This window comes from Pleurodeles waltl, chromosome 1_2 (genome assembly GCF_031143425.1).
Source record: "Pleurodeles waltl isolate 20211129_DDA chromosome 1_2, aPleWal1.hap1.20221129, whole genome shotgun sequence".
In the NCBI taxonomy this organism is placed as follows: domain Eukaryota; kingdom Metazoa; phylum Chordata; class Amphibia; order Caudata; family Salamandridae; genus Pleurodeles; species Pleurodeles waltl.
In genome coordinates, this window is record NC_090437.1 from 1,322,764,874 (window position 1) to 1,322,785,543 (window position 20,670).

Below are 20,670 nucleotides of genomic sequence, written 5' to 3' on the forward strand. Positions count from 1 at the left end.
TGCCACCCATAGGGAGCTCTGACAATTCTTACACAGGCCTGCCACTGCAGCCTGAGTGAAATAACGTCCACGTTATTTCACAGCCATTTACCACTGCACTTAAGTAACTTATAAGTCACCTATCTGTCTAACCTTTACCCGGTAAAGGTTGGGTGCTAAGTTACTTAGTGTGTGGGCACCATGGCACTAGCCAAGGTGCCCCCACATCGTTCAGGGCGAATTCCCCGGACTTTGTGAGTGCGGGGACACCATTACACGCATGCACTATACATAGGTCACTACCTATGTATAGCGTCACAATGGTAACTCCGAACATGGCCATGTAACATGTCTAAAATCATGGAATTGTCACCCCAATGCCATTCTGGCATTGGGGAGACAATTCCATGATCCCCCGAGTCTCTAGCACAGACCCGGGTACTGCCAAACTACCTTTCCCGGGGTTTCACTGCAGCTGCTCCTGCTGCCAACACCTCAGACAGGTTTCTGCCCTCCTGGGGTCCAGCCAGGCTTGGCCCAGGAAGGTAGAACAAAGGACTTCCTGAGAGAGAGGGTGTTACACCCTCTCCCTTTGGAAAAAGGTGTCAGGGCTGGGGAGGAGTAGCCTCCCCCAGCCTCTGGAAATGCTTTGATGGGCACAGATGGTGCCCATCTCTGCATAAGCCAGTCTACACCAGTTCAGGGATCCCCCACCCCTGCTCTGGTGCGAAACTGGACAAAGGAAAGGGGAGTGACCACTCCCCTGACCTGCACCTCCCAGGGGAGCTGCCCAGAGCTCCTCCAGTGTGCTCCAGACCTCTGCCATCTTGGAAACAGAGGTGCTGCTGGCACACTGGACTGCTCTGAGTGGCCAGTGCCAGCAGGTGATGTCAGAGACTCCTTCTGATAGGCTCTTACCTGTGTTGCTAGCCTATCCTCCTTCCTAGGTAGCCAAACCTCCTTTTCTGGCTATTTAGGGTCTCTGCTTTGGGGAATTCTTTAGATAACGAATGCAAGAGCTCATCAGAGTTCCTCTGCATCTCTCTCTTCACCTTCTGCCAAGTAATCGACTGCTGACTGCTCAGGAGGCCTGCAAAACCGCAACAAAGTAGCAAAGACGACTACTGCAATCTTGTATCACTGATCCTGCCGCCTTCTCGACTGTTTTCCTGGTGGTGCATGCTGTGGGGGTAGCCTGCCTCCTCTCTGCACTAGAAGCTCAGAAGAAATCTCCTGTGGGATGACGGAATCCTCCCCCTGCAACCGCAGGCACCAAAAGAACTGCATCACCGGTCCTCTGGGTCCCCTCTCAGCACGACAAGCGTGGTGCTTGGAACTCAGCAACTCTGTCCAAGTGACTCCCACAGTCCAGTGACTCTTCAGTCCAAGTTTGGTGGAGGTAAGTCCTTGCCTCCCTACGCTAGACTGCATTGCTGGGTAACGCGTGATTTGCAGCTGCTCCGGCTCCTGTGCAATCTTCCAGGATTTCCTTTGTGCAAAGCCAAGCCTGGGTCCCTGACACTCTAACCTGCAGTGCACAACCTCCTGAGTTGTCCTCCAGCTTCGTGGGATCTCCTTATGTGACTTCGGGTGAGCTCCGGTTCACTCCTATTTGTAGTGCCTGTTTCAGCACTTCTGCGGGTGCTGCCTGCTTCTGTGAGGGCTCCCTATCATGCTGGGCGCCCCCTCTGTCTCCTCACGCAATTGGCGACATCCTGGGTCCCTCCTGGGACACAGCAGCATCCAAAAACCCTAACCACGACCCTTGCAGCTAGCAAGGCTTGTTTGCGGTCTTTCTGCGTGGGAACACCTCTGCAAGCTTCTTCACGACGTGGGACATCCATCCTCCAAAGGGGAAGTTTCTAGCCCTCTTCGTTCTTGCAGAATCCACAGCTTCTACCATCCGGTGGCAGCTTCTTTGCATCCTCAGCTGGCATTTCCTGGGCATCTGCCCAATCTCGACTTTGTTGCGACTCTTGGACTTGGTCCCCTTGTTCCACAGGTACTCTCATCCGAAAATCCACCTTTGTTGCATTGCTGGTGTTGGTCTTCCTTGCAGAATTTTCCTATCATGACTTCTGTGCTCTTTGGAGAATATAGGTGCACTTTACACATACTTTTCAGGGTCTGGGGGTGGGCTATTTTTCTAACCCTCACTGTTTTCTTACAGTCCCAGCGACCCTCTACAAGCTCACATAGGTTTGGGGTCCATTCGTGGTTCGCATTCCACTTTTGGAGTATATGGTTTGTGTTGCCCCTATACCTATGTGCTCTCATTGCAATCTATTGTGAATGTACATTGCTTGCATTACTTCCTTGTGCTATTACTGCATATTTTTGGTATTGTATACATATATCTTGTGTATATTTTCTATCCTCATACTGAGGGTACTCACTGAGATACTTTTGGCATGTTGTCATAAAAATAAAGTACCTTTATTTTTAGTATATCTGTGTATTGTGTTTTCTTATGATATTGTGCATATGACACCAGTGGTATAGTGGGAGCTTTGCATGTCTCCTAGTTCAGCCTAAGCTGCTCTGCTAAGCTACCCTTTTCTATTACCCTAAGCTGCTAGAACACCTCTTCTACACTAATAAGGGATAACTGGACCTGGTGCAGAGTGTAAGTACCCCTTGGTACCCACTACAAGCCAGGCCAACCTCCTACATTGGTTGTGCAGCGGTGGGATAAGTACTTGCAACTACTTACCACTTTGTAATTTTGTACTTTTCATAAGAGAAAAATATACAAAACAAGTTCAGTGTATGTACACCTAACCAAAAAGTTTTTCTTTTCTTCTCTTACTCTATTTCTAAGTGCTGAAATGTACCGCTAAAACTTTCAAAAAGTTCTAAAAAGTTGAAAAAGTGTTTTTTTGTTTCCTTAAAAAGTTCTGAAACTTTTTCTTTCTTTTTCTGTCCCTTAAACCTTTTTCTATCATGTCTGGTACAGGTCCTACTCTTGATCTGGCCAGCACTGCTTATGACCACCTTAGCTGGAAAGGTGCAAAGAGTATCTGCATTGATAGAGGTTTAGGGGTAGGGAAGAATCCCTCTAGAGAATTGTTGATTAACATGCTCATTGAAAATGCTAAGGCCTTAGGTGCTACATCAGGTGAGAAGTTAGCAGATGGTTCGCACTCTGATTCTGGGGTGGCCCCAGTAAGAATGTTAGACGGTATTCTTTCCAACATGCCCCTTAGCAGGCCACCTAGCATAACTGGTACTAATGTGAGCTCTCATCACAGTAGGGATTTCATTCCTGCAGGCCAGGTTGTTAGAGTGCCAACTGTTAGGGACAGGTCTCCCTCTGTTCATTCACACCATTCTTCTGTGTCAAAGCATGACCAACCCACCCACCATGATGACAGAATGTTAGAAAGGGAGCTCAATAGACTGAGAGTGGAAGAGTCCAGGCTGAAGCTTAAACAGCAACAGCTGGCTCTAGACAGGGAATCTTTAGACTTAGAAAAAGAAAGACGGAGGTTGGGGTTAGGACCCCATGGTGGCAGCAGCAGTATTACAGATAGTAATCCTGTGAAAGAGCATGATTCTAGGAATCTGCACAAGATAGTTCCCCCTTATAAGGAGGGGGATGACATTAACAAGAGGTTTGCTGCACTTGAGAGGGCCTGTGTTGTACAGGGGGTCCCTCAAAGGCAGTGGGCTGCTATCCCATGGCTATCTTTCAGTGGAAAGGGTAGGGATAGGCTCCTTACTGTGAAGGAAAGTGATGCCTATAATTTTACAGTTTTAAAGAATACACTCTTGGATGGTTATGGCTTAACCACTGAACAGTACAGGATGAAGTTCAGAGAAACCAAAAAGGAGTCTTCACAAGACTGGGTAGACTTTGTTGACCATTCAGTGAAGGCCTTGGAGGGGTGGTTACATGGCAGTAAAGTTTCTGACTATGAAAGCCTGTATAACTTGATCCTGAGAGAGCATATTCTGAATAACTGTGTGTCTGATTTGTTACACCAATATCTAGTGGACTCAGATCTGACCTCTCCCCAAGAATTGGGAAAGAAGGCAGACAAATGGGTCAGAACAAGAGTGAACAGAAAAGTTCATACAGGTGGAGACAAGGATGGCAAGAAGAAAGATGGTGAAAAATCTCAGGATAAGAATGGGGATAAGGGTAAAACCAAAGATCCTTCTTCAAATCCTAAACACTCTTCAGGGGGTGGGGATAAATCAAATTCTTCATCTTCTTCTTAACAACCTACACACATTAAAAATCCTTGGTGCTTTGTGTGTAAAAACAGAGGCCATAGGCCAGGGGATAAGTCCTGTCCAAGTAAACCCCCTGAGCCTCGCACTACTAATACATAAAGCTCTAGTGCCCCTAGCAGTAGTGGTACTAGTGGTGGCACTGGTGGCAACAGTCAAGCAAAGGGTGTAGTTAGGTTAACTTATGGGTCCATCATAGAAACTGGGGTAGTCAGTCCCAAGACAGTTTCTGTCACACCTAGTGGCACTGGCCTTGCCACACTGGCTGCTTGTCCCCTTACAATGGATAAGTACAGGTAGACAGTTTCAATAAATGGTGTTGAGGCCCAGGCCTACAGGGACACAGGTGCCAGTATCACTTTGGTGACTGAAAACCTAGTGGCCCCTGAACAACACATCTTTGGACAACAGTATAAGATTATTGATGTCCATAACTCCACTAAGTTTTTCCCCTTAGCTATAGTTCAGCTTAGTTGGGGTGGAGTTACTGGCCCTAAGCAGGTGGTAGTATCACCTAGCTTACCTGTAGATTGTCTCTTAGGTAATGACCTAGAGGCCTCAGGTTGGGCTGATGTAGAGTTTTATACCCATGCAGCCATGCTGGGTATCCCTGAGGAATTGTTCCCTCTCATTTCTACTGAAATGAAAAAGCAAAGGAGAGAAGGCCTAAAAACTCAGGATCCATCTCCAATAACAGGTAAAAAGGGTATCACTGTATCCCCTAACCACCCTGCCATTCAGGATACCATTCCTGTGGTGGGAGAAACCTCTCCTCGGGTGGCACCTGTTCCAAGGGAATCATCAGCTGGCATAGCTGTGCTCCCTGAGATGGAAGTACCTCTCTGTGGGATAACTCATATTGGTGAGAAAAAGAGCACCATTTTAGTTAACATGGAGCATCCCTCCAACCCTCCCAGAGAAACTTTAGTGCAGAAACCCTGCACTGCCTCACAACCCTTAGGACAGCATCCCTGCCCTAGTGTGGATCTCATAGGACAGCATCCATGCCCTGCTCCAACTCAAGAGAAACAGCATCCCTGTTCTCTCTTCCAGCCATATGGACAAAGATTTTGCCCAGCTATGGCTTTTCTGAGACAGCATCCCTGTCTGGCATTCTCATCACTAGAAATAGGTCCAGTGGACAATTCCCACTGCTCTAAACTAAAACTTACTGATAGAAACTCTGAAAATATATCTTCACATTGTTGCTTAGCTAAAAAACTTCAAACAGGGTGGTTTACATCCCCACAGGGAAGTAACCATATAGTGGATGATAAAGGGAGTAACCAGTCTATTGCAGAGCTACTCTCTACTTATCACCACTTAGATAATAAAGTCTCAACTGGCCAAGGTTAGCCTTATTGTCCTTCGTTTGGGGGAGGGGGGTTGTGTGAGAAAGTAGCCTCTCTCTAGCCTTGTTACCCCCACTTTTGGCCTGTTTGTCAGTGTATGTCAGGGTGTTTTCACTGTCTCACTGGGATCCTGCTAGCCAGGGGCCAGTGTTCATGGTGAAGACCCTATGTTTTCAGTATGTTTGTTATGTGTCACTGGGACCCTGCCAGCCAGGACCCCAGTGCTCATAGGTTTGTGACCTATATGTATGTGTTCCCTCTGTGATGCCTAACTGTCTCACTGAGGCTCTGCTAACAAGAACCTCAGTGGTTATGCTCTTTCTTTGCTTTCCAAATTGCCACTAACAGGCTAGTGACCAATTTCACCAATTCACATTGGCATACTGGAACACCCTTATAATTCCCTGGTATATGGTACTAAGGTACCCAGGGTATTGGGGTTCCAGAAGATCCCTATGGGCTGCAGCAATTCTTTTGCCACCCATAGGGAGCTCTGACAATTCTTACACAGGCCTGCCACTGCAGCCTGAGTGAAATAACGTCCACGTTATTTCACAGCCATTTACCACTGCACTTAAGTAACATATAAGTCACCTATATATCTAACCTTTACCTGGTAAAGGTTGGGTGCTAAGTTACTTAGTGTGTGGGCACCCTGGCACTAGCCAAGTTGCCCCCACATTGTTCAGGGCAAATTCCCCGGACTTTGTGAGTGCGGGGACACCATTACACGTGTGCACTGGACATAGGTCACTACCTATGTACAGCGTCACAATGGTAACTTCGAACATGGCCATGTAACATGTCTTAGATCATGGAATTGTCCCCCCAATGCCATTCTGGCATTGGGGAGACAATTCCATGATCCCCGAGTCTCTAGCACAGACCCGGGTACTGCCAAACTACCTTTCCCGGGGTTTCACTGCAGCTGCTGCTGCTGCCAACCCCTCAGACAGGTTTCTCACCTCCTGGGGTCCAGCCAGGCTTGGCCCAGGAAGGCAGAATAAAGGACTTCCTCAGAGAGAGGGTGTTACACCCTCTCCCTTTGGAAAAAGGTGTCAGGGCTAGGGAGGAGTAGCCTCCCCCTGCCTCTGGAAATGCTTTGATGGGCACGGATGGTGCCCATCTCTGCATAAGCCAATCTACACCAGTTCAGGGATCCCCCAGCCCTGCTCTGGCGCGAAACTGGAGAAAGGATAGGGGAGTGACCACTCCCCTTACCTGCACCTCCCAGGGGAGGTGCCCAGAGCTCCTCCAGTGTGCTCCAGACCTCTGCCATCTTGGAAACAGAGGTGCTGCTGCTCTGAGTGGCCAGTGCCAGCAGGTGACATCAGAGACTCCTTCTGATAGGCTTTTACCTGTGTTGCTAGCCTATCCTCCTTCATAGGTAGCCAAACCTCCTTTTCTGGCTATTTAGGGTCTCTGCTTTGGGGAATTCTTTAGATAACAAATGCAAGAGCTCATCAGAGTTCCTCTGCATCTCTCTCTTCACCTTCTGCCAAGGAATTGACCGCTGACTGCTCAGGACGCCTGCAAAACCGCAACAAAGTAGCAAAAACGACTACTGCAACGTTGTATCACTGATCCTGCCGCCTTCTCGACTGTTTTCCTGGTGGTGCATGCTGTGGGGGTAGTCTGCCTTCTCTCTGCACTAGAAGCTCTAAAGAAATCTCCTGTGGGACGACTGTAGGAGGCTGGACTGGCTTGTAGTGAGTACCAAGGGGTACTTACACCTTGCACCAGGCCCAGTTATCCCTTATTAGTGTATATGGTGTCTAGCAGCATAGGCTGATAGATAATGGTAGCTTAGCAGAGCAGCTTAGGCTGAACTAGGAGACGAGTGAAGCTCCTACAGTACCACTAGTGTCATATGCACAATATCATAAGAAAACACAATACACAGTTATACTAAAAATAAAGATACTTTATTTTTATGACAATATGCCAAAGTATCTCAGAGTGTACCCTCAGTGAGAGGATAGGAAATATACACAAGATATATATACACAATAGCAAAAATATGCAGTATAGTCTTAGAAAACAGTGCAAACAATGTATAGTTACAATAGGATGCAATGGGGACACATAGGGATAGGGGCAACACAAACCATATACTCCAAAAGTGGAATGCAAACCACAAATGGACCCCAAACCTATGTGACCTTGTAGAGGGTCGCTGGGACTATTAGAAAATAGTGAGGGTTTTCTATGGGAATACCCACCTTAAATCTTTTGAAGAACTGACAAGTGAATTTTCATTGAACACTAAGCGCCTGATTCTTACCTTGGCGGTCGGCGGAGAGGCGGCGGTCGGACCGCGAACAGACCGGCGGTCCAAAAAATGGCATTCTGACCGCGGCGGTCACCGCCGCGATCGACCGCCACTTCCCCACTCCGACCGCCCCGGCGGTCATGACCGACGGGCTGGAGTTCGCACACTCCGGCCCGGCGGTCGACCCAAGACCGCCAACCGTATCATGACCCTGCTTACCGCCGCGGTTTTTGGCGGTCGGGAACCGCCATGCGAACCATGGCGGTAGGCACTATCGGGGCCAGGGAATTCCTTCCTTGGCACTGATAGGGGTCTCCCCCACCCCCCACTGCCCCCCACGAGTCCTCCCCCCACACCCTCCACCCCCCTGCCACCCCCCAGAGGTGGTACGAACCCCCTGCCCCCCCCACCCCGACATGCACATACACGCACCCCGACATGCACGCACCCCCAACATGCACATATGCACACCCCCTACACACACACATACACAACGGGGGCACATTCCCGCACACATACATGCCGACATGCGCACCCGCCGAACTACACACATTGCCCAAAGGCACAGCAGCACCCCCCGCCCGCATGCACGCACTCACACACCCCCTCTACACACCCCCATGCACGCACACATCACACAACACCCCCCCACCCCCTCCCCTCACGGACGATCAACTTACCTTGTGCGTTGGTCCTCCGGGAGGCGACGGGAGCCATAGGGACGTGACCGCCAACAGAAGACCGCCAACAGAAGACCGCCACACAGAAATGTGGGTCGTAATTCTGGGGGCGGTGTTCTGCTGGCGTGGCGGTGGAGGTTGACCAGTCTCCACTTTCCCGCCGACCGCCAGTGTGGCTGCTGGCGGGATTCCGGCGGAACGCTCCCAGCGGTCGGAATACGCGCAGCGGCATACCGCCGCGGTCGGCGGTCTTTACCGCGGCGGTAACTCGGCGGTCTTGCGAAAAGACCGCCAAGGTCAGAATCAGGCCCTAAGTATTTTTTTTAATATTTGCAAATCAGACGTTTTTTGGGGGTAAACTTTAGATCAGCAGCTGGGCAGGTGGGGGATAGAATCCCAGTTATGGAGGTTCTTCATAACTCCACTAGATGGCGGGTCTGCTCGCTTTATCCACTCTTCTTGAACTTGATGCCAGATGACTTGAGTAAACAGGCGGAGAGGTGGGCTCGGAATACTGGAGCTTCTGAAGTGTCAGTACGTACCTCTTTAGATATGGCACAGCGTTTTATATTGTCCGCTGGGCCACAAACCCAACATTATAAGACTATTTTTCAACTATACTATACCCCGCCAAGCTATTTAACTGGGGTAGCTCAAGGGGGGTGGTGTGTCCGAGATGTAAGAGTGTATCGGCCGACCTGGTACATATGTTCTTTAATTGCAGTAGGCTACATGAATTTTTTACTGATATGGCTAACTTTTTAACTAGGCTACTCCATCAGGAGGTGGAAATTACGCCGCAACTAGTATTACTGGGAATCGATGGAGTGGTGTACCTAGAATATTCACAGAGGTTCCTGTTTCTAGCCATGTCTGTGGCCCGCTGCTGTATTGCATCTGACTGGCTGGAGTCAACTCCACCAACTTTTAACCATTGGCTGGCTCGGATGTGCTCAATGTTTTATCTAGAGATGGGTTCTTATGCGTGCAAGGGCCGCGGGCGTAGACGGATGGGTGAAGCTATCTGGGCCCCGTTTGCACAGTGGCTATATAATAATTGAATCATGCTCGTAGGGGATCTATTTATTTAATCATGTTCAATTTTTGCACTTTATTTGTATTCTAAGGTCTTGAATAGGTTATTTCATACGCCCCCTTTCAGTGGTCTTGATGTCTGCTGTAGATTGATGAAATTTATTTATGTAATGATGTGTATTTATCTAATGTATTTATTGTATTTATTCAGCCTTCTTTTTGCTTTGGTATTTGTACACTGTGCATCTTCAATAAAAAAAAAAGAATGCTGCACTTTCAATTAAGCATTTTGAGAAAACCAAAAAGCTCAGGATAAATGTGTGCACCTCACAAACACTGCACACCAAAGTATTCAATGCCCAGAAAAGATCGCACGCACAGCTGATCTGAATGCCAAGAGTTTACTGCCAATAAAAGAGTCACGCACCTTGCTGCCAATTCGAAGTTTCACGAAATGTCATGAAATGATCGTGCAAACTGCCGATCTGAATGCCAAGAGTTTTTATGTCAGAAATGAATTGCGCACACTGTTGACGATTCAAACAAGAATATGCAAATGCCAAGAAATGATCACGCACACTGCTGCCGATTTGAATGTCAAGGTTAAATGCCAGGAAATGAATCGCGCACCTTGCCGATTTGAAATACACAATGCAAATATCATGAAATGATTGCGCACACTGTTGCCGATCTGAATGTCAAGTTTAAATACCAGGAAATGAATCGCGCACCTTGCCAATTCGAAATACACAATGCAAATATCATGAAATGATCGTGCACACTGTCGCCGATCTGACTGGCAAGAATCATAGGCCAGAAATGAATTGCGCACACTGCTGATTCAAAACAAGAACAGGTAAATGTCATGAAAACACAATCACGCACAGAAGGAATTTCACAACTAGGCCCAAAAGCTCGAATACCTTTGAAAATGGGTGTCAGGGGCCCAGCCCGACCTCCGCCTTACCGCCCTGCTAAAGGATCGTCAATATAATGAGGGCAGGCCTAGAAATATCATTGTAGGCCTCCGGAACAGAAGTTCAGGGAAGTTGCTGCTGCTCTGCACCGGGACCTCTGAATAGTGAGCATGTGGAACGGGCCTGTCTCCCTTATATAGAGTAAAGCCCAGTCCACAAACCACACCCAGTCATGAGGCAGGGAAAGCTTCTAGAAGGTCCTAGAAAGGGACCACACACTGACACAATTGGTAAGCCTGCAGCAATACCTTTCAAATGAACAGTTATTGCAAACATCATTAATAGTGGTTTTCAAAGTTAAACTCAATGCAAAAGGTTAACAAATTGCATATAAAAATAATGCATGAATTATGCCACAGATTGGCCTCCTCCAACCACCTCAGGTTCCTAAGTTCCCTATTTAAGAAATCTAACCCTGAGGTGGAGCAGAGGGTCCCTTCAGATACTGAGGAGACATGAGTATAGACAGAGGAGGATCTATCCCTCCTCTTGGGAACTCTTCCGACTAACCCTCTATGAGTAAAGTTCGGCCTACTGACATGAGCCCTCCTCTCACTACCTGCAGTGCTCCTAACAGGGCTGTGGTGTTCCCCAGTTTCTTCCTCACTCTCACCGGTGCAGTATAAATCTACCCTGTCTGGGACTGGAGGGTCAGTTTCTACTTACTCCTCCTCCTGGCTACCTGTACTGTCCTGGTCAGCCTGGAGGAGTAACCCTAGAAGCAGACTCTTATTGGGATTTCTACATGTCTTCAGTTTTCTGGAGGCACACATCTCGCTCAGCTCTTGGAAAGTAAGGTCCTCATAGTGTCTGGGAGCTGAGAGTTGGGCTCTACTGAAGACATTCTTGCTATAGTGGTGTAGGTGTACCTAACTACTCAAACAACTATGCTCCCTAGGAAAGTTTGGAGCAAGGGCTATGCTAGACCTCTAGCTTACCCAAACTTAGGAGACTAGAAATCCTGACAACTAAGTGCAGTCTGTACCTAACAGGTAGTCAAAAAAAATAAAGCAGCGCAGGAGAGCATGCATCGGAAAAGTCAGCGATGCGTCAATTCCTTACTCGCAAGTGAGTCCGTGCATCGTTTCTTCTCCAGTCATGGAAGCGGTGCATCGTTATTCTCTCCTGCAGAAGAGCGATGTGTTCACTTCTGGACGGGCAACCTCAGATCCGCACAGTTTCACTGTGGTTTTGACACCCAGCGACAATGTGTGGGAAATTCTGGTACATAGTGGTGAAAACCCGTGCTGCATGGGTGACCTGTCGATTTTGGCAGCCCCACAGCGGTGTTGCATCAATTTCCCAGTCATGCAGCAGGTGTTGCATCATTTGTTTCTCCTGCATGGCTCTTGCGAGCGGGTTTCAGTCTTGGTTCTACCAGCTTCTCCTTTCAAGGGCCCAGGGATTAGGCACCACTTGGCAGGGAAGGAGTCTCAGCAAGAGAGTCGATGTGCTGGCAGAAGAAGTCTTTTCTGGCCCTCAGACTTCAGAACAAGGGGCAAGTTCAGTCCAAGCCCTTGGAGGCACAGCACAAGCAGGAAAATACAGCAAAGTCCAGTCTTTGTCCTCCAAAAAGGCAGAAGCAGCAACTGCACGCCAACCGAGCAAAGCACTCTCACAGGCAAAGGGGCAGTACTTCTCCTCCAGCTCTTCTCCTTGGCAGAGGTTCCTCTTTCTCCAGAAGTATATCTAAAAATCTTGGGGTTTCGGTCCACTAATTATACCCATTTATGCCTTTGAAGAAGGTAAACTTCAAAGAAAAGTGTCTGTTGTTGACAAGATCCTGCCTTGCCCATGCCTGGCCCCAGACCCACATCTATCCTATGCATTTTCTGTAGTAGCGCAATTTCCTAATCCATGCACTGAGTTCTGGCAAGCATCAGCCCACCTCCATCCAGTGCCTCGGTTTGTTGTCTATGGGGGTAGTCGGGCACAGTAGGAAGGGAAAGAGGACCCGGCAGACTCCAACACCATGCAGAAGAAGAGAAGGCCTGTGAGATGGAACCTCAAACTCATCCCCATCGACTTGCCCTAAAACCCATTCCTCCTCTGAGAACCCTCCACCCCACAACGTCTTTTTCAAACAAGAGTCACAGCTTCTCAGATAGGTTGATCAAATATGTGGTAGCCTACAGCTCTGATCCACCCCACCTTAGACCTCGTCATTCTTCAATTTGTATCTCCAGGTACCCTGACTTTGCAGCTCTGCAAAAGTGGCAGCTTTGCTTGTTTAACTTCATGACAGAGGCCAGAGGAGGCCCAGTCAGAGACAATTTGTATTGAATTGAAAAATGTACACAAAGGGTAAGACCCTTACTGTTACCTCCACCCTCTTTGTTCTTCGTGCAGATCCCCATCCCTGCCCATGATTTGTATTCCTCAAACATCTTACATCATAACTAGTGCTTCAGGCATCACAAGGATCATCCTCATTTCCATATCATTTTCCTTGAGGGTCTGGTTCTTTCCCATGTGTCCCTTGTTCTCTTCTTGCTCCTTTTTTTCTAATTTTAATTCATGACTGTGGCTTAATTGGCTGGGCTGAGGATTCCTTACACTTCCTCTACTGTGCAGACCACATAGGACTTAGAGTACAGTTGCAATAAGAGAGCAAGTGGGAAGGTCAATTAGTATCGCATCTGTGTCCTCCACAGCTAACGTGTAATTGGCACATCTGGTATTTATTTAGGGTGCTCTGCAGGATATCTTCAAACAAAAGGTTCACAGTTGACCTTGAAAATCACATCCAGTTTCCTGCCCTCTCTCATTATTCAGTCCTTGAAGGAGGAAGCTATCAGCTTGGGAACTATGTGCCTGATTAATAGCCTGGCGGTCTAAAGACTGCCAAACTTGTGGTGGTGGTCCGAACACCGCGGCTGTGGCTGTCCGACCACCACATTACAAATTTGGCGGCCGGACCTGCCGAAAGACCTCCGTCACTGCCAGGATCAGAAATTCCGATGGGGTGACGGCGGTCGGACTTGTAACCACCCACAGTGGTGCTGAATTCAGCACTGCCTGACCAATTACAACCCCTCTGAAAGCCAGTGCTGAGGGCCACAGGGGGGTCCCTGCTCTGCCCATGGCCTGGAAGTCGGCATGGCATGGGCAGTGCAGGGCCCCCTCTGCCCAGTACCTGACAGTGCGCATTCCGAGGGTGCTGAAAGGCCCGTCTGTGTGACGGCATTGGACTCAACTCCATTTGGAGCCGAGTTCAATGCCTCCTCACTTTCCACTGTGCTGACTGGCTGAAACCTTGGTTTCCCAGTGGTTACCCAGTGGAAATGGGACTGGTGGTGAGACCACAAGCTCTGCGGCTGTCTCCTCACCGTGAGTCTTGAAGTCGGATTTTCCGACTGCCAGACTCGTAATGAGCCCCTTAGACTCTAGGGCAGCGGTTCCCAACATTTTGACTTCCGTGGATCCCTACTTTATCATTCTAGGAAACCGAGGACCCCCACTGAATCATTATTGGAATGTGGGGACCCCCACTGAGTCCTTACTGGAAGCTGGGGACCCAGGCCTAAACATTGCAGATGATTTCAACCGCAAACAATACACAAAAATACAGACAAAAATAATTTTAATAGGAAGGCTGGAGCTTTTCTAAATTCAATTGAAACCACACATTACCCATACTATATTCTGTTTGATGCAGCTGTACTACTCCCACGAATCAATCTGAGGATCCTTGTTTCATTTTTAGTATCCAATTTCAAATTATTTGACATTTACAGTACGTTTTAAAATTTTCAATTGTACATTTAGCCACTTTATTTAAATACACTTTAGTACTCTGTTAATATCAGTTAATTATTTAAGCCATTGTGGACCGCCTGAGGAGGCTTAGTGGACCAACTGGGGGACCCGGAGCAGGAGTTGGGGACCACTGCTCTAGGGAATGCCCCTGTTGAATCTGTGGGAGTCCTCCCATGAGCCCGAACAACGAGGACTTTGATGGGCATGTCTTCCTTCAAATAAAGAAAAATAGTCAATACGGGACCGTAAACAATTTCTGACTGTGAGAAAACAGGGTTGATTGCAGAGGCCCCCTAACTTTTTGCCCCCATTGTTTACTTTTTGCTAGTGTTTTCTTGACTCTGATGCTGTCCTAGGTACTGCTAACCAGTCCAAGGGCCTGTGCTCTGTGTAAAATAAGTGTGCAAATTAGACTAATTATAATTGGCTATGTCAACCTACCTATAAGTCCCTAGTATATGGTAGGGCATGTGGGTTTAGGGACCGCAGCATAGGTAGTGCACTCATAAGTGCACTGCTGAGGTACCCAGGATCATTTTAAAGGCAGGCCTGCCTTTCTGGCTGCTTTTAAATGAAAGTTAAATGCAAATTCAACTTTGGAAATAAAAGTACTTCCAAAGTCTTAAACTACCTTATTTTTACATACAAGTCACACCTAAGGTGTGCCCTATGTGCCTCCAGGGTTGGGTACCATGCAACTATAAGCAGGTACCTTATAAAAATAGTTTTAGAAGCCCTAGTGAGGTAAAACAGCCAAATGTGTTTTCCCTCACTGTAGTAAATGGCCTCCATATGCTAAAATGGGGAGGCTTTATTTTAATTAACAAAGTCCCCTAAGTGTCAGATACATCAAGTTTGGTATCAAATTATTTGTTTTAATAAATCACACAACTTCCAATTGTTGGATTTAATATAACGAGTTCAGGTAAAGAGTTTTAAACTCTACCTGAAAAGTTGCCAACTTCAGCCCTGTAGTGCCCTTCTCTGATAGGCCAGCCTCTGGCAGCCTGGCCAGGCTGCCTTGATGAGGTGTGAAGCTGCCTGGGCTGACCACAAAGGGATGTGCATGGGGGAGGAGAACTACCACAGCAGATGGGGAAGCAGGGAGAGGGGAGGGCTGCCAAACTGGTCTTCAAAGCCAGAGAAGGACATTTGGAGTGGCCCAGCAAGTACCTCACATCCGGCAAACCCAGAAAATTATGTGCCCTCTTCAATAGATTAGGAAAGGGCAGGAGAGGGGTATGTTTAGGATTTTTAGTCACACCAGTGGGTGGGCACAGCCAGATGTAACCTCCAAAAATCACTTTCAGCCATGATGGATTTTTGAAGAATGTTGCTCCCTGGAATTGATTTTTCCCACACTTCCCAGGAAGTGGTCATCACAGGGGGAAGGACCCTGTGTCTGGTTGGAGAACTAGGACCTCCTCTTTTTTCACCCAGGAGCAAGGATAAATATGGCAGAGCTGCACCCAAACCTTGGATCACTAACAGATCCCTACAAGGAGCAATACAAAGAAGAAGAAGGACTGCCCTGCTGGACCCCTGAACTTCACCTGGACACTGAATTCTAAAGGACTGCACCAGCTGCACAATTGGGCTTCACCACTAAAAGGACTTTGCCTGTCATCTACTGCTTCCAGAAGGGACTCCCTTTTTGCTAAAGGTACAAAGGAGCTGCCCAGAGCCCCCTGCATGAAGTTCTGCAAGCACAGCCCAGCTGAACAGCTTCCAGTGGCCATTTGCGGATTATGACCAGGTGCATTCTGGGAATTGTAGTCCCAACTCCCAAGGAGCAACTCAGAGCTTCTAGAACCTTGGATCAAGTTGTGGACACTTCAAGGACCCAAAAAGGTCCTATGGAAGAAGATCCAGAAGTTTGGAGACATTTGGAGCAACTCCATAGGTTGAAGAGGTGTTTTGTGGGAGTTGTAGACCCTAACCCCAAGAGGCAAATCAGAGCCTATGAACCCTTGGATGGTGCTGTGGACCACTTTCCTGAATCAAGAAACACTTCTGAAAGTAAGTGTGACATGGTTACCTCATGGTTGGCCTGAACTCTGGACTTTGTCCCTTTCCAGTGTGACTTTTTTAACCCTTTGAGGGCTAGTTGCTTCTCTGCGCTAGAAAATATTAATTCTTTAAAAAATCATATCTCTGGTTCCCCTTACCCGGTTTTAATCATTGTGGTGTCATTTTAAAGATACAAATATAATCTATGTTTATAAGTTGGTGTTGGATTTTTATTGTGTTTTGTGTTTTTTCTTACTTACTGTTTTGTGATTTGTAAATGCTTTACATACTTGTCTCGTAAGTTAAGCCTTGTAGCTCGTTGCTAAGCTACCAAGGGTTGAGCTGGGTTTAATTTATTGAGACCTAACTGGACCTAATTGGAGGTTAGTGGCCTATTTCTAAGTGTAGGTACTTACCTGCCCTTACCAATAATCCATTTTCCAATACTAATATTATCAAAGCGGGAGCGGTCTTCTACGTCTGTGCACTTGCCACATAGCACACTAATTTTTACTTGCATTGTGGTCTGTTGGTCTTTTCTAGTTCATGACTGAAGGCCACTGTGTCATATTTGTTAGTTCTCATAGGACCTTCTTCATATCCAAGAGGTCTGCTGTCATATCAGTCTTTAGTGCCTGCATTTGCTTGGTGGCCACACAGGATATTTCACTTTCAAGGTCACTGAGGCAGCTCTGTAGGTCTTCCTTGGACAGTGGGTGGGGTGATTGTTTTTCAGTTGACATTTTCATTACTGTACTGACCGAGTTACCTTCCCCAAATGAGGCATCTTGTGAGAGTTCAGTAGACACCAATAGTTTTGCAGTTCTCTCTTTGCCCTGGACTAATTTGCTGGCATTGATGTCTGCATCTCCTGGCACCTTTCTGTTAAGAGCATGATAGATTTGTTTATGTTCAAGGCATTGAGGCAGGAGCTTCTCACTATTATGTCCCAGCAAGTGCCAGCCTTTGAGTGGGCTCCACAGAGGCTTCATTCAGGTAGGCATGCATATCATTGCCCTTTGCATCTGATTTCATTGGGGAAGCAACAATTGCCATTCTCTACTCACTGCAGCAACTGTCTCCACATGGCACACACCTCTTCCTCATCGCTTATGGGTACTTGCACTATTTAGATCTTATGAAGGGAGCAGGTGTTTGCCTGCTTTAATGTGGATGATGCTTGTCAGAGGTCTCCATTCCAGAAAACTCACTGACTCCATCGCAGCTGTGTCAGGTTGAGGTCCGGGTCAAATCATTGGGATAACTGAGGCCGGCTTTGTTCTCATGTTTACAGTCTTATAAAGGATACAAGGTGGCCACCGCTCCTTTGCAGACAGCTCCATTTCTCAGCACCCTGCCTTCACCATCCTAGGTAAAGTTGCTGCCTCCACCTCATGTGCTCTGCTGGAGCTACCTGTGTAAGAACGTACTCTCCTTAACAGGAAACTTTAGAACAAATGTATTCAGCAGCCCTTTAAAGCCCGTAATCCCCTCTGTGTAAAATGTCTAATTACCATTTCCCTACTGGAAACATGACAATATAGTTATAGGTATGTGTCAGAAGCATTTAACATCCACCACACCCATGTAGAACATCACCATAACACTTCCCCCCAAATAATCACCATGCTCATTATACTAGGAAGAAAAAATAAAACGATGCACCTGGGATATGAAGGTGCCATTTACCACCTAAAGTTCTGCGTGTAAAAATTGGCTATTGCCGTTTTCCCTTCAGGAAACATTACACCATAGTGGGAAATGCCTACTAGAGTGCATTCAGCAATCCTTCTCAGCCCATGCTCCACCATGCGTGAAGTAGATAAATACTATTTGCTTACAGGAATCAGATAAATATAGCCCTAGGTGGCAGAATAACAAAAATGTCATGCAATGCAGCATAGCAAATCACCTTGCTGCGCTGCGTGATAGGGGAGGGAAGGACTCCACCATATTTGAAAGAATATGTGCATTTCTGCTTTTTCCCACACTCTGGCCACTTTTTGGCTGTCTAGAGCCAACGCAGGCACCCTTGCACCTTGGGAAGTGTGTTTGCAAGAAATGGACCATGGCAATATGTCATGTAAGCTGACACATAACTCATCTCCTAAGTGATACTAATAATATAAGTGATATTAGTGATATTATGAAACTATTACTATAAGTGATATTACTTATGTTGTGACACTATTACTATAAGTGATATGACTTAAATTATGATGCTATTACTATAAGTGATATTACTTATATTCTGACACTACTACCATGTGTGACATTACTTATATTATGGTACTATTACTGTAATGATATTACTTATATTCTGCCACATTTACCATGTGTGATATTGCCTCTATTATGATACTATTACTGTAAGTGATATTACTTACAATATGACACTACTACCATGTGTGACATTACTTATATTATGATACTATTACTGTAAGTGATATTACTTATAATATGACACTATTACCATGTGTGATATTACTTATATTATGATACTATTACTGTAAGTGTTATTACTTATATTATGATACTATTACTGTAAATGATATTCCTTATATTGTGACACTATTACTATATGTGATGTTACTTACATTATGACACCATTACTATAAGAGATATTACTTATATTGTGATAGTGTTACTATAAGTAATATTACTTATGTTCTGATACTTTTACTATATGTGATTACTTATATTATGACACTATTACTATATGTGATATTACTTATAGTATGACACTATTACTATAACTGATATTACATATATTTTATCACTATTGTTATATGTGATATTACTTATATTATAAGTGATATTACTTATGTTCTGATACTTTTACTATATGTGAATACTTATATTATGACACTATTACTATATGTGATATTACTTATAGTATGACACTATTACTATAACTGATATTACATATATTTTAACACTATTGTTATATGTGATATTACTTATATTATAACACTATTACTATATGTGATATTACTTACATTATTATACTATAACTGATATTACTAATGTTACAATACCATTACTATAAGTGATATTACTTTCATTACGATACTATTACTATAACTGATATTACTTATATTGTGATATTATTACTTACATGATATTACTTATATAATGATCCCATTACTATATGTGATATTACTTATATTATGATACTATTACTATAAGTGATAATACTTATATATCTATATGTGATATTTCTTAAATTGTAAGTAATATTACTTATATTATGATACTATTACTATAAGTGATATTTGATTACGTGTAAAATAATTACGTGTTTACAAAGAAAAAATGCAGGGAACAGATGTTACATTGAGCATACTATATGACCTGTTTTTTTGTTTTATCTCATCTTATTGGTGGTTTTATGATGCAGGCACTATTCATCTTCTGATATCCAGAACAAGTTTCCCAGTATTTAACATCTATCTAATGTGAGGATTTAGGAAGCCAGTTTTTCACATACCGGTCCTGTTGGAAAACTCCCCATCGGCACAGGGCACACAGTAAAAGCAGCAGACAGGCTTCCCTTCTTTTGGAGCTTTGCGGTACCCTGGGAGACAGCTCTCACTGCAGACTGAGCGAGGAGTCTGTGAAGTGAAGTAGAATCAAGGAGAAACTGGGATTAATTTGTTCAGTGGTAGCCCACAATGCATCCTTCACCACAAGCATTTCTTTAGTCACAAAACAGTTAAATAGTTTTTTTAGATTACTTGATTTTTTAATTGATTTGCAAAGATGTGGAGAATATGAACATCATTGAGTGTCATCCATTGAAAATTCATTGTTTGGCTGAAACCTCAGATATGTATGTCTTAAAATGTAGTTTCTAGGGTAAAATATGCTAATATTTAAAATTTGTTCTATGCAGCAATGAATATGTTCTAAGTCAAATTTTATTTCATTTCTCATAGTAAGGAAGCTAAACACAAATTCTAGAATGTGCTTTTATTTTGCAGACACTAGGTTTAACAAGTCATATTTAAAGAAAGAAAATACATGCAATGTGGACAGTATACGATTGTGCTAACAGGGTTCTATGTTAATTTTCACACATCGTGAGGACTCATTGGACGGTAGTTGCAACAAGAAAGGGCCTGCAAGGGTAAGCTGTATATATATTCGTAAGGTGAGAGTGAACTCAATTCTTGCCCACTCATAAGCCAAGGAAAGCTGCCCAGAGATGCTCTTATGACTGATGCAACAGTGAATGCAGTTAAGATAACAGCTTGGGGCATGATTTAAAACTTGACGGATGGGTTACTCTGTCACAATGGTGACAGATATCTCATCTGTTGAAATCTAAACCCTAGGGGACAGAATGGGGTTTCGATTTTGGCAGACGG

At 45.5% G+C, this 20,670-nt stretch overlaps 1 protein-coding gene across 1 annotated transcript in view; it reads right to left on the reverse strand.

Annotated features, from left to right (window-relative positions):
• Window positions 1-20,670, reverse strand: part of LOC138257078 (vomeronasal type-2 receptor 26-like) — a 188,595-nt gene that overhangs the window by 18,201 nt on the left and 149,724 nt on the right. Inside the window, exon 4 of the mRNA XM_069205883.1 lies at window positions 19,791-19,914. Coding sequence (XP_069061984.1) covers window positions 19,791-19,914 — 124 coding nt within the window. The remainder of the gene's footprint in view (window positions 1-19,790; window positions 19,915-20,670) is intronic.